The 17,244-nt window shown below is 39.2% G+C and overlaps 2 protein-coding genes across 2 annotated transcripts; both read right to left on the reverse strand.

The window, feature by feature from the left end:
• Positions 1-9,075: 9,075 nt before the first annotated feature.
• Positions 9,076-9,429, reverse strand: LOC120113117 (auxin-responsive protein SAUR50-like). Its single transcript, XM_039133923.1, has one exon. The coding sequence runs from the start codon at positions 9,427-9,429 to the stop codon at positions 9,076-9,078; it is 354 nt and encodes a 117-aa protein (XP_038989851.1).
• Positions 9,430-10,784: 1,355 nt separating this feature from the next.
• On the reverse strand, positions 10,785-14,596 carry LOC103705595 (ribonuclease H2 subunit A). The gene is made up of 8 exons (XM_008789367.4): positions 14,375-14,596; positions 14,182-14,253; positions 12,694-12,817; positions 12,522-12,609; positions 12,267-12,404; positions 11,548-11,635; positions 11,338-11,458; positions 10,785-11,116 (listed from the first exon to the last, which is right to left on the reverse strand). Exons 1-8 carry the CDS (start codon positions 14,454-14,456, stop codon positions 10,939-10,941), a joined length of 891 nt encoding a protein of 296 aa, XP_008787589.1. The 5' UTR covers positions 14,457-14,596; the 3' UTR covers positions 10,785-10,938.
• Between the last annotated feature and the right edge of the window lie 2,648 nt (positions 14,597-17,244).

Raw genomic sequence — 17,244 nt, forward strand, 5'->3', positions numbered from 1 at the left:
GATAAGACACCATATCGATAATGTAAATGCTAGACAGCTATCGGGAGGTGGGTTTTACGCCCCAGGCGAACCAGCAACAACTCCCTACTGTCACATGCATATGCAGGATAAGACACCACACTGATCATATAAATGCTGGCCAGTATCCAGAACAGAAATCCATCTCACATCTACATACTAAACGGCACCTCGCGGGAATTCTACATCCGCGGAAAGCCATACTGCACCTCGCGGGGTCTTACTATGCCCGGCGGCAAGCAGAATATAAGTCGTAGGACCGGCCGATCCTACGCCTAGGGCCGTGTCCCCCCCTAGGAAGGGACTGGGCTCCGCCCACCCAGAAGGCTACTATGTGCACAAAGGCCGATGTTCAACCCCATCGACTATAGGTGTCCTGCAGATACTGCCAAGCCATGCATAAATGCCATAATGCACCCTCCCAATACTCTACTAAAAAGGAGTATAATCAAGAATACCACTCACTCGATCATGACCCAATCATAAACTAACATCAGGGTTAGGAGTGAGGGTCAAGGAAGTGCAATACAACTCAATATACCACTAAAAAGGCTCTACAAATCTTTGAAATGGAGGAAATGAAATCAATTTACAAAAGAAGTTATTTCACAATTCAGAATCAATTTAATTACTCATCAACCCCTCGTAATTCCTCTCAATGCTCCCTCAAATGCATGTACAGAATAATCAAGCATGGAGAATCAAAATATAGAGGAATCTACTACAATATCAATCAATATGCTCAAGTGGAATCAATTCACACTTGGCGACATTCATGAAAATGAATTAAGGATGCTCATAGTGCAAAGTACATGACTCCCACTCACCTGTCAATCTGGCACAGCCCTGATACGTCTCCAAAAATCTACAGCAGGCAGTGGGGAACTTCTTCCTCTTGTTCCCTAGCTTCTTGCCCAACTGTGACATGCATTTACAATACATTTAGTCTTGTATCAAGGGCTATAATCTACGTGCCAATTATAACATAGGGAACTTTAATTGATTCAACTCCCCTGTTCCCTAAATCTTTTCTTTTCTTTCTTCTTTTCCTTTTTAATTAATTAACTCACCATTTATATGTATTAGGGACTCCCTTGCATGAGTACAAGGTCCCTTTTAGCTTGATCTAGGCTTAATACCCTATTATAGCATGAAATCCCCTATTTTCCACCCGGATGAACAGTAACCCGGACGGACAGCCGGTTACTTCATCCCGGGTTTGATCTACTTTCCAAACTCCAAATTTGATGAAATTTTTACCTAACATTCTACACTCATAGAGGATTCCAAAGAGGTAACATGCATTGCTATCGGAGGTCGTTTGACCCCCTAAATAATTCGCCGAAGTTGGGACTTCGACACAGTTTTTCCGTAGTGCCGGAAAAATTTGTCAAAATCCGATTCTTCCTCTTTTAACCGCCTCTACAACCCTTATCCGACCCCTCTAGACTATATCCACCCTTTGTATAGCCTAATGTCATCAAAAGACTAGATAGGGACGGATATTTACCTTTTTCTTTTTGGAAATCGAGGTTCTTGTGTAGAGGAGAAGGAGATCTACGTTTTTCCCTTCAGCTGGAAGTGCACCCGGGATTCCTTTCCCTTTCTTTTTCTTCTTCTTCTTCCTCTTCCTTTCTTCCTTTCCTTTCCTCTTCTTCTTTTTCTTCCTCTCTGTCGCCTGAGAACCCCCTCTGTGACTCTCTCTCGGTTTCCATCCAAAAGCCACAGCAAACCCCCTAATTAAATCACATCAAAACACTATTCACCCTTTGTTTAATATTATTAAATTCCCATTTTGCCCCTAACACTTCAACATATCTACTGTTATGCCATTAACTTTTGATTCCTTTCCAATTTTACCCTTACCACTTCAACGCATCTACAACTATGCCATTATCTTTTGATTCCTTCCCATTTTACCCCTTATATCAATTTTAAAGGACTATTCTATCCCTTTTATATAAAAATTTTTTTTTGGGGTTATTACATCCTCCCCTCCTTATATAAAATTCGTCCTCGAATTTAAAAGAGTAAATCACCTGATTACTCAAAGGGGTGAGTGTATCTGCTTTTCATATTCTGCTCGGTGTGGTATTGGAAATCAAATCAATTAGAAGTGTTTTACCTTCTATCTCTACCACACAGGTAGGATACACATACTTCGCTTTTATACTATCCCCTTAAACTCCGAGGTTCTGAGTCTCAGAAATTCCTGTACAGTAATCCCCTCATCATCTAAAGCCCGCCTGGCCAAACTTCTTGGCACAGCTACAGGAGGTGGGATGGATACTACTGACGGGGCAGGAGATTTCTCCCGAGCAATCTGCTCCCTCAGAGCCTGATTCTCCGCCAGTAACTGTTCCATTAATGCATCTCTACTTCCTACCTCTCCTTGATCATCAACCCTCCGTCTATCAGCAGGAGGAGATTTTTCTCTTTGGGGCTCGACATGTGCAGAACCCGCATCCAATGCTATATCTGGCTCCATCCTCCTTCCAGGACGAGCAGGTCCTCTCCTTGGAGGTATTCTTTATATCTCTCTAAAAAAGTCAAAAAGAGAGGATGGTCGTTACACACTGAGTCATGATATATTTTACTGAGTTGTAAATGACTCATAAATTAACATACAGAAAAATCCTATGCTCCATAGTATAATCCTATACTTAATCCTGACTCATCCTATTGCTCTGACAGGACTCTTCTTAACCTTTGCTCTGATACCAAGCTTTGTCACGACCCCCGCCCCGTTCCCTAGCGGGCCGCCGCGACGGTCCTAGGGTGCGGGTAGGCATAAGGCCACCAGCCACCGCGTAGAACCCTACTACCTATCAATCATCAATAAATCTTGAAAAATTTGGCATGATGCATGCACAAAATGATCACTTTTCCTATAGTGACCTGTCAGGATTATCTCAGTACATACAACACACTACCTGTCAGAGCAGCAATCACATAATCTGTCACATATAAACCTGGACAATATATAGCAATACATTATCACAGGCACACAACTGATCTGCACACATATATATACCTGCTTCCCAATCCATCCATGGTCAAACCCATATCCACAACAGGATCTATGACTGTAACTATACACTATATACAATAGAAGGTTTATAATACACCAAAAGGGTATAAACCTCTATCTACATTATACTATACTATACTATGGAGCGGCACAGCTAGCAGGCAACCACTAATCCTGCTCTTCTCTATACAATACCTGCCCTGCAATCAAAAACACCAAACTGGGGAGTGAGTATATAAATACTCAGTGAGTGGAGTAGAGAGTACTATGCACATGAGACAGAATATAATCATGGCTCGATGTGAAATCTCAAGATCAATAACAAGATGAACATGATCTCAACATAGAAAATATGGAGTAAGTCATCAATACCACCACAATCAATATCAACTCATCTGAAGCATATATGGAATAATCAAGTAAACATATATGCTACTCATGAATATGCTCAACAGGTCATAGTACTGAATCATATAAATCAGGTGTCAATAGGCTGAATCATCAACAAGACAGCTATCAGGAGGTGGGTTTTACGCCCCAGGCGAACCAGCAACAACTCCCTACTGCCATATGCTTATATCGAATATGACACCACACCAATATGTAAATCATCACTAGACAGCTGTTGGGAGGTGGGTTTTACGCCCCAGGCGAACCAGCAACAACTCCCTACTGTCACATGCATATGCAGGATAAGACACCATATCGATAATGTAAATGCTAGACAGCTATCGGGAGGTGGGTTTTACGCCCCAGGCGAACCAGCAACAACTCCCTACTGTCACATGCATATGCAGGATAAGACACCACACTGATCATATAAATGCTGGCCAGTATCCAGAACAGAAATCCATCTCACATCTACATACTAAACGGCACCTCGCGGGAATTCTACATCCGCGGAAAGCCATACTGCACCTCGCGGGGTCTTACTATGCCCGGCGGCAAGCAGAATATAAGTCGTAGGACCGGCCGATCCTACGCCTAGGGCCGTGTCCCCCCCTAGGAAGGGACTGGGCTCCGCCCACCCAGAAGGCTACTATGTGCACAAAGGCCGATGTTCAACCCCATCGACTATAGGTGTCCTGCAGATACTGCCAAGCCATGCATAAATGCCATAATGCACCCTCCCAATACTCTACTAAAAAGGAGTATAATCAAGAATACCACTCACTCGATCATGACCCAATCATAAACTAACATCAGGGTTAGGAGTGAGGGTCAAGGAAGTGCAATACAACTCAATATACCACTAAAAAGGCTCTACAAATCTTTGAAATGGAGGAAATGAAATCAATTTACAAAAGAAGTTATTTCACAATTCAGAATCAATTTAATTACTCATCAACCCCTCGTAATTCCTCTCAATGCTCCCTCAAATGCATGTACAGAATAATCAAGCATGGAGAATCAAAATATAGAGGAATCTACTACAATATCAATCAATATGCTCAAGTGGAATCAATTCACACTTGGCGACATTCATGAAAATGAATTAAGGATGCTCATAGTGCAAAGTACATGACTCCCACTCACCTGTCAATCTGGCACAGCCCTGATACGTCTCCAAAAATCTACAGCAGGCAGTGGGGAACTTCTTCCTCTTGTTCCCTAGCTTCTTGCCCAACTGTGACATGCATTTACAATACATTTAGTCTTGTATCAAGGGCTATAATCTACGTGCCAATTATAACATAGGGAACTTTAATTGATTCAACTCCCCTGTTCCCTAAATCTTTTCTTTTCTTTCTTCTTTTCCTTTTTAATTAATTAACTCACCATTTATATGTATTAGGGACTCCCTTGCATGAGTACAAGGTCCCTTTTAGCTTGATCTAGGCTTAATACCCTATTATAGCATGAAATCCCCTATTTTCCACCCGGATGAACAGTAACCCGGACGGACAGCCGGTTACTTCATCCCGGGTTTGATCTACTTTCCAAACTCCAAATTTGATGAAATTTTTACCTAACATTCTACACTCATAGAGGATTCCAAAGAGGTAACATGCATTGCTATCGGAGGTCGTTTGACCCCCTAAATAATTCGCCGAAGTTGGGACTTCGACACAGTTTTTCCGTAGTGCCGGAAAAATTTGTCAAAATCCGATTCTTCCTCTTTTAACCGCCTCTACAACCCTTATCCGACCCCTCTAGACTATATCCACCCTTTGTATAGCCTAATGTCATCAAAAGACTAGATAGGGACGGATATTTACCTTTTTCTTTTTGGAAATCGAGGTTCTTGTGTAGAGGAGAAGGAGATCTACGTTTTTCCCTTCAGCTGGAAGTGCACCCGGGATTCCTTTCCCTTTCTTTTTCTTCTTCTTCTTCCTCTTCCTTTCTTCCTTTCCTTTCCTCTTCTTCTTTTTCTTCCTCTCTGTCGCCTGAGAACCCCCTCTGTGACTCTCTCTCGGTTTCCATCCAAAAGCCACAGCAAACCCCCTAATTAAATCACATCAAAACACTATTCACCCTTTGTTTAATATTATTAAATTCCCATTTTGCCCCTAACACTTCAACATATCTACTGTTATGCCATTAACTTTTGATTCCTTTCCAATTTTACCCTTACCACTTCAACGCATCTACAACTATGCCATTATCTTTTGATTCCTTCCCATTTTACCCCTTATATCAATTTTAAAGGACTATTCTATCCCTTTTATATAAAAATTTTTTTTTGGGGTTATTACACCTAAGTCCCTAACTAAGGAGAAGTCGCGGACGGTGGAGTGTGGTCCTCGAGCCGCCGCGGTGGCCGTCGATGGAGAGGCCGAACTTATCCACACGGAGGAGGAGAGGGCGGAGGCGGTGGTCTGGAGGAGAGGGCTTGGGAGGCGAAGAATCGGGAGGAGAGGAGAGGGGACTAGGAAAGAAACTGGAGACTTGAGAGGCGACGGCAGCACAAACCCTAAATCCCTAAGGCCACGAACTCACGAAGTCGAGAAGTCGCGGGCGGTGGACGGGTTAAACGGGTCGCGCTGAAATTGGGCCGAGGCGGGAAGTTGGGCTGATGCAAATAAAACGGGCTGAAGCGGGTCTATCAGCCCAATAGCTAAACGGGTTAAACGGATTATACGGGTCAGACATCTGAAATCCGTATCTGACCCAATTAATAAACGGGTCAGACATTTAAAACCCGTATCCGACCCGAACCCGTTTAGACCAAACCCAAACCTGTTTATGGCGGGTCGAACGCGGGTCGGGTTGGCGGGTCGGGTCATATTTTGCCACCCCTAACTAAGGCCCTGTTTGGGGGATCTATTACTAGTAGAGCTTTTGGAAGTAGAGCTGTCTGAAGCAGAGCATTTATAAAAAGTTATTTGCTGTTTGGTAACTATATTTCTAAAGTACTGTGGCACTTTAATATGTATTTGGTAAACAAATCGAAAAAGTACTTTTGTGTGACAAAATGACCATAAAGGACATTACCAGTATTATATAACAGAGCATAATAAAATATAATATATATTAATACATAAACATATGATATAGTATAATATTAATGTAATGTAATATAATATTATTATAATATAGTACTATAACATTATGTATTATCAAATAATAATTTAATATAATATTAAATTATTTAACATAACATATCAATGTATTATGATATAATGTAATATAATATTATATTTATAGTATAGTACAATAATAAATATATATAATATTATAATTATTAGTGTAAATTAATTTTTCATCCTTCTAATGACCATTTATCTCTCTAACAAATTTTCTAGCTAGGTGATAAAATTGGTTAAATAATTACTAATATTTTTATTTATTTATTTAGATCAGATTATTTGCCACTCACTCATTATTTTATTTATTTATTATTTTATTTCATTGAAATATAGAGGGGTCGCCGGCCATGGGTGGTAGCCGGCATGGTGGCCGCCACCGTGAGCAGCCACGAGCTCCCAAAACAAAAAAAAAAAAAAAAAAAGAAGAGGAAGATGGAACAGAGGCGGCGTTGAGAGGAAGAAGAAGATAGAGAGGGAGAGGGAGAGGATGGGTGAGAGAGGAAGAGGCGGGATGAGGGTTTTGGAAAAAAAAATGTGTGATTTAAATGGGGATATTTTGGTCCAAAAATTAGCTTCTCAACAAAGCTGAAAACAGCGTTTTCGGAAAGCTTCAAATTAGAGCTTCTCCCCAAAAGCTGTTTTTAGCTTCCCGCAAAAGCTGAAACAGCTTTTCGAAAATTTTTCCAAACACCATTTTTTATCTAAAAGTACTTTTGGAGGGCCAGAAAGTGCTTTTTGGCCCTCCAAAAGCTCTCCCAAACAAAACAGGGCCTTAAGCCTTACTTTCTCAACTCTTGCATCTTCTAAATTTCTTTCAAGATAGTCAAGCTAAGCAGGTTGAGAAAATTCATTCCTCTCTCTGATTGGATCACCAATGTCCTTAGAGTCATGCTCCTTTCCTTCTCTATGTCTACAATGACAAAGCCTCCATATGCGGTTTTGTATGCAGCTAGTTTTAAAGAGGACATGTTTTCAAAATTATAACTTAGAAAGCATAATCGCATCTTAGTCTGTAAATTATGCATAATCTAGAACATAAGAATTTCATAGAAGAGATCAATTATTTGGATTTTCGAAAGTGAAGTACCATGTTTAGCTGGGAACCAAACACCAACAAGGATATTATGGATCTCTCATTAGTTGATGTAAGCAAGTCTTTGGCTAGTCTTTGGGGCATGCTCTAGTGACATACCTTCTCTGGTCAGAACGCATCAGAATCATGTACTTATTTTGACCTTTATAAACCCCGAAGAAGACCGCAGTGTGTTGAGAAATCAAGCGGCAGTCACAGAGGCGCTGGTGATGGCAGCAGCGGAAGATCACCCAGTAGTGCAGGTGGAAGGATAATACGAATTGTAGGACGTGGAGGCAACGCAGGGAGTAGCAACTCAGATCACCTACATTACCGTCTTTCTTGCTTGCGCTGTTCCGCTTGTTCTTGGTTTGATATGAATGGAAGAACATAAAAAAAGAAAAAAAAAAGGAACCAAGTTCAATTCTTTGATGGGTGGTGGATTGGTAGTACTATGTTCCATGGCTTCATAGCGCAGCTCCAAACTTTATTATATTATTTTTGAGTAAATACAACCATGAGAATCAGCATGTAGCAGATCTTAAAATGCTCGGTTTACTAAAGAAAACTGAACTTATTTAGAAACCGGCAATCTCCCTCTTCTTTGCTTCGACTTGGATCAACATGTCATTAAAGTCTCGGAGTTTTTCTTTCTTTCTTTCTTTCTTTCTGGTTTAGCTTTCAGTTTCCAACAGATTCCAAGCCCATCAATCTCTTTCTTTCTTCTAAAAACAAATATATAGCGTGAAGAAAAGACGATCTGTTACACTCCTCAAGAACAGTCAATCTGCTCCCTTTTACTTTGTTCACCACTGCCAATTAGCAAGGATGGTTATGGTGACCTAACCTTCCAGTTTTTTTTCGCAGAATGCAATGGAAGGAAAAACAATTGTAAATCTGAAATCATTCTGTATGGAGATAAATAAAAAACCCAGAGAATAAAGGAACTCATATTTGTTTTACTCTTTTAGATAGAAATCCACATGAAGAATCATGAAATCCATTTCAGCTATTACACAGAATCATGCTGATGATTAAAAAAGAAAAAATCACTCACAAAATGAACTTAGAAGCAAATGAATGGAATTCACTCGCAGAAGAAGAGTGGGATTTTCCCTTACAGATCTGAAAGAGGGCTGGTTTGTATAGCTGCAGTTGTTCAAACGAATTACAAGAACTTTCTTTGCTTTTAAAACTAAATAAGCACCATGCTGATTATATTTTCTTTTTCATTTCTTTCTTTGATAAAGCATATCTTCTGCTTATGCAAAACAAGATGAGCATATTTCAATGCATCACAAAAACTAAAGACTATATACATGAAGCATACATCTTGCTCACCAGAAAAAGGAAAAAGGAATCTAATAATCAAAGAAAAAGGTCATAAGGCATGGAAAGGTCCGTGACCGAGTCGTTTGCACCAACTAAATGAGATCTTCCATCAATTTCTCAAGGTCAAACTGCCCATGAGAGCACTTCACAGCACTCACCACCTCCTGAAAGACTGAAACATTGCAAGGCAGCATCAACCCACTCCTCTGCTCGAAGCCATACTCCCTGTAAGCCCTCTCCAAGAGCATCCTAAAGAGTGGGTGCGAAAGAAAATCAGTTGGAATGACAAACCTCTGCCGCTCCTCTCCGACATAAACCGGTAGGCACCCAACCGAGATTGCATTCAGAGGAAGTTCCTCAGAACTCCTAAGCAACCATCGGTGGCGCAATGGCTCGAGACTCTCAAGCACCTTGGCTTTTTGAACCAACTTCATGAACGACACCATCTTCATCACAAAGAACAATGAGATCGAGCTGACAAAGAAGGAAGAGCTTTAAGATGCAACTTTGTACTAATCCAGGATGATGGTTGGAATTCTTAGGATATGGGCAGCAGGTAAGATGGGTCATAGTATATATAGAAAGGACTGCACCTGGAAGCATACCTGTACGGCAAAGCAAAGTTTTCCAATAGGCAGGGACAAGGTTATGCCACTCCATGCAATCGTTATATAAAATAACAGAAGAGGCTTGCCGTTTGGGACCCGAAATTTTTAATGTCTCATCAAGAATATTTTCATGTGATTCCTAACCGTACAACACGGACACTGTACTAATAATAAGCATGTACACCTGGGAATATTCAGTGAGGGCTGATATCTCATCAGACCCCACAGCTACAAGATCATTGAAATCACAAAAATGGAAGAAAACAAAACTCTGATAAATTGATAGAATAGTCTAGCCATGAGAAGTTTTATCTCAGTATAGATTTAAGACAACAGATTTGAAACTCCTTTTCTGAAAATGTAGAAACGATCATGAAAACAACTAGTCAATCCAAGAAATGCCGTATGAACTACTTCTGAGGACCACTGATATTATTCTTAACTGCTCAATGAGGGGTGTGGGGAAGAGTCAAGAAATTTAACCTGGCAATAAGTTAATTAATATATCATTGTCTCTTTCTATTTCTAATTGTCTCTACTAAGAAAGGGGAGGATGTTCTGGATACGGTGCCAAATAAGCTAATGACAACCACTGGTTTGGACTGTTCTGTTTATGTTATCAATCGTAAGCTATTCTTTATTCTTCATCAATTAACTTGCAAATCAACCTATTCCCCTTTCCCCACAAAAGCAAGATAAGGCTTCCTCTCACTGAAACAACTGCAACTTTGAACAATTCTTTTCCACCCAATTTACAACAGACCTGTTAACTTCCAAAATTCTTCCTCAAACAATGAGTGGGACTGAAAAACTCCTACAGTAGTTCAATGGAGATCAATGGATTTATATTTTTGCAGCAGAAGAAAGTGCAGATAAACAGACTAATGAGTCTTATAGGTCACTTAAAAGTATGGTGTAACAGTTACAGAACGTAGGATACATGGTCCAGCCATTGGAGTTAATGGGGGAAAAACTTTGTTTGGCACATTGAAGGCTAGCTAAGGTTCCATGTAGTGCCGTTGTTGTAAAAACATTATAATGATGTGATTTTAACAGTAACAATAAACTTCCATTAGAAGATTCCAGCCAAGAATTCATAGCTGAGAATTTACTTGGATTTCTTCATTTTGCAGATGTGTGTAATCATAGAAGTAATTAGTGTTAAAATGCATTCAGCAAGCTGTGCTTCTGTGCAAGAAAATTCCAACCTCAAACAAGAATTGAAAACTTGTTCATATAATATCTGCCAAACATGACATGGAATCTTGGATTACAATTACATTCGAAAGCCTAAGCCCAATTAAAGCCCAGATGTTAATGAGCCACAAGGCAGGGTCAACAGCATCGCTAGAAATTAGCAACCAACTCAAGTTTACGAGCCTGGAAGAACTTACAGCGACCCTTACCACTAGATTCAATATCCTCACTTTTCTTTTTATTTCTAGTGAAACCAACATTAGACAACTTCAACTGCCGCTTACCACCATTACTATTGGAGCCATCCTCCTCCAGCTTATCAGACTCCCTAGGCAACACAAGCATACCAAGTAAATCAATATATTTCAAAAGGGCACACAAGCATATCAAGTAAATCAAATATATTTCAAACGGGCACACAATAATGGACACCGTAAATCAGGAAAAAGGAACAAAAGCAATTACTTATTTCACACAAGACGCTTCAGCTTCTTCGATAAGTTGGAGTAATTTGAACTTAAATAGCTAGCCAGGTTCCAAAAAACTTACCAGATGACTTCAACTATATCCTTAAAGTAAGGGGTGCATGTCCCCCAACTGAAGCGAACCAATGTTGGAAACCCAAACACCGGGTGCATATGATGATCCAACCATGCTTTGGTCCCAGGATCTGCCCAAAGTACATCATGAGCTCAAAAGCTGGAAATGTTTAAGGTTACATGCATGAATTGGAAATCAGATAGTGCCAGCATGCTTTACCCCCTGGATATCCGGATCCAAAGTTCCTATGCATATTGTCAGCAGATTCATCAAGTATCCAGTCACGCAAGGCCCTATCTCTGGTCACCTATATGGAAAATGCTCAATGCTGCAAATATTAAGCTTTTACACCTATGATTCAAAGATTTAATATGCAGGAAATATTGCAGTGATGCAAATTGATTCAAAGCTTCATAGAAATTACTTCTCTGCTCCCTTCTTAATTTGTAACAACCCAGAAGTAGCTCTTCCTTCGCACACAAATGATCAAACGCCACGCCAGTGGTTCTGTTATATCTTTTATATTGATTTATCATGATTTTGTCAATGTCTTTTGGCAAAAAATTATGAACACACTTAGAGGCTCAATCCAACCTCTAGGAGAGAACCTTATTTTTGCAAATGATAAAAATTGGATAAGATGCCCTGCATTATTTGTGTCCCATGTAATATGCTGATGTACCTGTTACAACGGATATACAACCAGCTTAACACTGTAAGATGCATTTGTTTTACTTCATTACTGATCTCTTTCTTGTTGTTCCAAAGCCCAGGAACATTGAAAATAACAGTATCCTCTTTTGAGAATGGTACTTTACATGTCTGTGGCCCTTTGAAAATGAAGGTAATAACATGGTGACACTATTTTGTGGAGCTAAAATATTCTCAAGAATAACAAGAACTAATGACTGGGTAGAAAGCAAAAATAACAAAATTACCTTAGCAACAATGCTTGCTCCACTAACAACTGGATAGAGGCTATCAGCTTTTTTGGCAACCACGAAATTGACACCTGGAAATCTTTCAGACAATTTGATTCTATATTTTTCTGCATCTCCAACAGTATCCACGTAGACCTATGCTAGGAATTATGAAATATTCATAAAATGATAAGTAAGAGTAACAAGAATTGAGGGTGAGACACGATTAACATACCATCCATGTCAAGAATTTGAAATATACAGATACTTTACCTCGGTTAATAGAACACCCATGTTCAAAACCCTACTGACAAGACCAATAGCTGAATTATGAGAAATTTCATTAAGATTGATTTTTACCCTGTGATCAAGCAGCAACAGATATTTAGAACTAGAAGTCCACACTGTTAAAAAGGTACCTAAGATCTCAACATCATAAACTGACCTCTGTAGCATTTTGGCTGACAATTCCCTTGGATCTATGACATCAACTTCCCATCCTAAAGAACTATCAGCTTTTAATTTTTCAAACAATTCCTCCCTCTTTTCCTCTTTTAGAGTCTTTGAATCTGTATACAGTAAAGCAACACATGAATCATATAATGAAGTAGGCATTTCTATTTATGAATGAAGCAGTAGATTGTTTATTTTCTTGTTTCATCATTTCAGCAAAGTACAAGCCATGAATGCAGATGCATCTATGCTCATTTGTATGCAGTCATTTGCTTTGTCCCTCTTGTCCTAATGAATGTTGTAACAATTCAGGACCTCACCCAAAAAGGCTAGCTGGAAGGCATTATTTGGATTTCTTGATCTTGTATAAGTATCCAAGATCTACCCAGCGAATAACTGATGTGAGACTAAACACATGTCCATACAGGTCCTCACATACTCCCCCCATTTAAGCCCTAATATCCTCGTCGTGCTAAAGGTTCAAATCCATTCAAATCTAATCACAAACACCACGATCGACTCGTGGTCAGCCCCAATAAATCTATGTTGCAGTGTCCTCTAGTCCACACATATTATGAGCCAGGTCCGCTCTGATACCATTTGTAACAATTCAGAACCTCACCCAAAAAGGCTAGCCGAAAGGCATTATTTGGGTTTCTTAATTCTGTATAAATGCCCAAGATCTATCAGGCGAATAACCGATATGGGACTAAACACATGCCCGTACGAATCCTCACAAATGCTTGCATTGACTTATCGAGAAAGAAAATGTTGGGCATCAGAAGATCCATTCCTCGGTAAAGGAAGGAAGAAAAACCAAAGAATTATCAGATGGTTGGTTGGAAGGTGAGAAGACCAACAGACAAAAGCTGGAGAGCTTTTGAGAAAGTTAGCTAGGACCAAGAAAAAGATAGAGATTACATTATGATATGTATTTTCCTCAGATGATCAGCCAGATCAAGAACTGATTTTAGATGCTCATGGTTGTCTCGGTGGCTCCATCTGACCCCATCCTTGGTGGCTTCCATGTTTACAAAGAAAGGATGATGTCATTTTTCATGTGTATGTTGCCCTTTATCCTGAAATAGGAAGATAGTGTTCCTAGTTTTGGATGTATCTCATTTCTTTGTGTTGAAACCAAATTTCTGATTTATATGGAGACGAGAATGTAGGTGAGGAGGGAAGTACTTTGCTTAATTTCTTCCGGCAGAGATAAATTGTTGAGCTTAACAACAAACTTCACAGTATCCATGCAAATACTTCCATATATGCAACCAAGAAGCAAATTTACTATAAAACAAAAACACAAGCAGGAGTCAAAATTCAAAAAAAAAAATCCACCCTTTACATAAAATTTAATCATATAAAACTGTTGTTTTTCATGCAAAGTTGACTCCTTTTATATAACTACGCGAACTCAAATTGGCAGTAGGAACAGTACATCTAATGGGAATGAGGAGCAGGGCAAATGGTCGCAGACCTGCGAAGTTAAGGGAAGCCAGGGTCTTCTGGAAAGATCGAGCGCAGTACAAGCATCCATACACCATAGGACCTAAAATCCATCAGAATAAGAAGAGAAATCACTGCGCCTACATCAAAAAATCCAACAAAACCTAGAAATTGGGGAGAAAAGGAAAAGAGACACGGATAGAGAGGGATGGTGGAAGAGAAACCAAGAACAGGGCCTCTCCCAGCTTCGTCGATGCCCATGATGCAAGGCTCCGATGCCCATTCCGGCAATGGAGATGAACCCATCTCGAATCGAGACCCCAGAGATTCGATTTCCGCAAGATTTCACCCCGAAAAACCCTAATAGTTCCCGCCGAAAGAGAGGGGGAACCGAGACAAAGCCAATGCCCGAGGCCCAACCATCGCGGCCTCTGGTTCGGGTTGCATCTTTCGCGCGGAAGAATGATTAATCTTCTTTCGCGACGGTGGCTGTTGGATCGCGCCTCGTACACATCTCAAAGCACTCCGAATCCTTCATCCATCTGCACAGTTCCCGAAGCGACCATCTCGAGATCAACCAAAAAGTTATGCGATAGCATTACATAGGTCATTGGGTTACTGACATGATTCAGTATACCATTATTACCATACATGCACTCACATCTAATTTGTAGAACAAAAATCATACGGGCAGAACTTTTTTTTGCTGCATTTTTTTTGTCCACTTAGAAAAAAAAAACCTAAAAATTAAATAAATAAACATAGAACTTCTCTTGCTTGAATGATTTTTTGTTCTCGGATATACTAAATATTATTTGCTTGTGTAGTTATAATAGTGTCGGTTCATGACCTACCAATTTATTTGCAGGCTCGATTTGCCCAATCAAGCCCATCGGATTAGTTTTAACAAAATCAAATAAAAACAAAAAGCAAAATCCAACCATTGCTATTAATAAAAAATGCCAAATAAAAAATAAAATTTTTAAAGAAATATTTTTTTTTTAGAAAACAATTTTGACCTTTTATATTACATCCAGAGATGCTCTAAAAGGCATCTTTAAAGAAATGAACTGCTTTACTTGTTAGGGTTATTACAATTGCAAATTATTACAGCAGAGGATGATTACAGCAAAGTATCCTTCCTCCCCATCCGGCCTCTGTTTTCAAATATGTGGAAAGCCATTAATTTGTAGCTTAACATAGTTTTGACATCTATAAAAATGAGAAGGTTTATATCAAATTATTACATTGATATCTAATTTGAACTTTATATGTCTAGTTGAAAAAATCTAAATAATAACAGCGAGATCAGCTCCAAATCGGTGGTGGAGCATTTGGCTCACTTAAGTACCAGCTTTTCTTAGGCACATAAGTCTTTTTGATAAGCTTTTCTTAGACACCATTATTCAATAGATGATTTCACTAGATATCGTTCAATTTTATCCTAAGTGCAATATTAAGCTAGCTCCTATGAATTAACTAATTTTTGAATTTCCGTTTGAATGGAATCTGAAAATTACTCCGTGAGGAGTCCAAATGGAAGTATTAATAAACCTCTTGGAGGTTAGACAATCTAATATTTTACTTGAAAATTTAAGCACTAAAGTGAAGCTAACATAAATATGTAACAGCTAAAATATAAGAATTTGCAATTATGCAGCAAATGTATAATAAATATTGCAATTTAAAATCTAGTGCTAACAGTATATAAACTTTCCTAGATTATTAGTCTAGATGCACAAATATAATTGATAAATCAAGAATTAAATATTTCTAATATTCAAAAATAGTAAATAAGAAGAATAAATTAGCAAATAATTAACTTGATAATAGAATAATAAAATAAAGAAAGAGAGAGAAGATGGCCCGTGGATCAAAGCACACTGACGCATTGTCCCAAAAAAGTTTATGCCTCCCACGCACAGTTCTGCTAGCACAGATCTTCTAGAGATATGACAACCTAATATAGAACCACGTCTTCTTCGTCAATGCGCCTCCAGAGAAGAAAGAAGAGCACGTTCACGCTTGTAAATAGCTCAAAAGAAAATTAAAAAAATTATGAGGAGAAGAAAAAATTTCTTTATTTCTTTTCTCTCCAATGATCCCTAGAGCTCTTTTTATATAGGCTCTTGGAATAGGGAGAAGAAAAATTTTTCATTGTGTTTGAAATGATCCCTAAAGCCCTTTATATAGGCTCAGGAACATCAAAAGAAGCAGACTCTAGTCCCGCATATTAATGACGTATCTTCCTGTGCTTCTTTGATCCTGCGACTAGTTGCATCTTGATCGCCCATGCTTCTTTCTTTCTTTGGGGGGCTTTTCCATACTTGCTCTTATGCGTGAATGCATGACACTTGTTATAGCTTGCTTTCTTTTAGAAATTTTTTTATATTTGCTCTTTTGCTTGTGCGCGGATGCTTGCCACTCCCTCCCCCCCCCCCCCCCCCCAAAAAAAAAGAGAAAAATATTGGAGCCTTTACCTCTCTACAAAGTTTGACTGCATGATTGACTCTTGTTCCACGTGATATTCTTGGGGGAGATATATAAGAAGGTTCATGAAAAACTAAACTGCAATCACAATGCTTACAACATATTGCACTTACAATGTATTTATTTCTTTTCATATTTAAGGGACCTAACCTACTCGTGCAAAGAATCTACCATGCATCACCAAAGATCATGCTACATAATAATAATAAAAAAACACTCAAATAAACATGTTTTGAGGTCTAAGCTGCCAGAAATTATTTTTACTATAAAAAAATCAAGTATTGCCGACGCTTTTTATTGCCTATACCGACGTCAACAATATGAGCATGGCAACAAAATCTGTAGATGCTGATAAAAAGCGTCGATAAATATGAGCCAAAGCATGCGACCTTTCACCATAAGTACAGGTACCCTATCTCGTGGGTTTCTTGCGATAGTAGGCCACTAGCGTAGCATTTTTGTTCATCTAGTCATATGAGAAGGCAAAAGATCACCACCTCCGCACGGAAAAGCTACAAGAAGTAAATAGCTTTTCCCTTTGTGGTCTCCTCCCCGTCACGTCCATATTTTCCCGTGCAACTGTAGCTATCATGCGGCATGTTTC

This window comes from Phoenix dactylifera, chromosome 14 (genome assembly GCF_009389715.1).
Source record: "Phoenix dactylifera cultivar Barhee BC4 chromosome 14, palm_55x_up_171113_PBpolish2nd_filt_p, whole genome shotgun sequence".
Taxonomy (NCBI): domain Eukaryota; kingdom Viridiplantae; phylum Streptophyta; class Magnoliopsida; order Arecales; family Arecaceae; genus Phoenix; species Phoenix dactylifera.

Bases quoted from the DNA above. Each gene is read 5' to 3' on its own strand.
- LOC120113117 (XM_039133923.1), bottom strand. From the start codon at position 9,429: ATGGTGTCGTTCATGAAGTTGGTTCAAAAAGCCAAGGTGCTTGAGAGT.
- LOC103705595 (XM_008789367.4), bottom strand. From the start codon at position 14,456: ATGGGTTCATCTCCATTGCCGGAATGGGCATCGGAGCCTTGCATCATG. The intron at 12,610-12,693 runs GTCAGTTTATGA...GCTTGATCACAG, and splicing joins TCAGCCAAAATGCTACAGAG to GGTAAAAATCAATCTTAATG. The intron at 11,459-11,547 runs GTAAAGCATGCT...TACTTTGGGCAG, and splicing joins TGGATCCGGATATCCAGGGG to ATCCTGGGACCAAAGCATGG.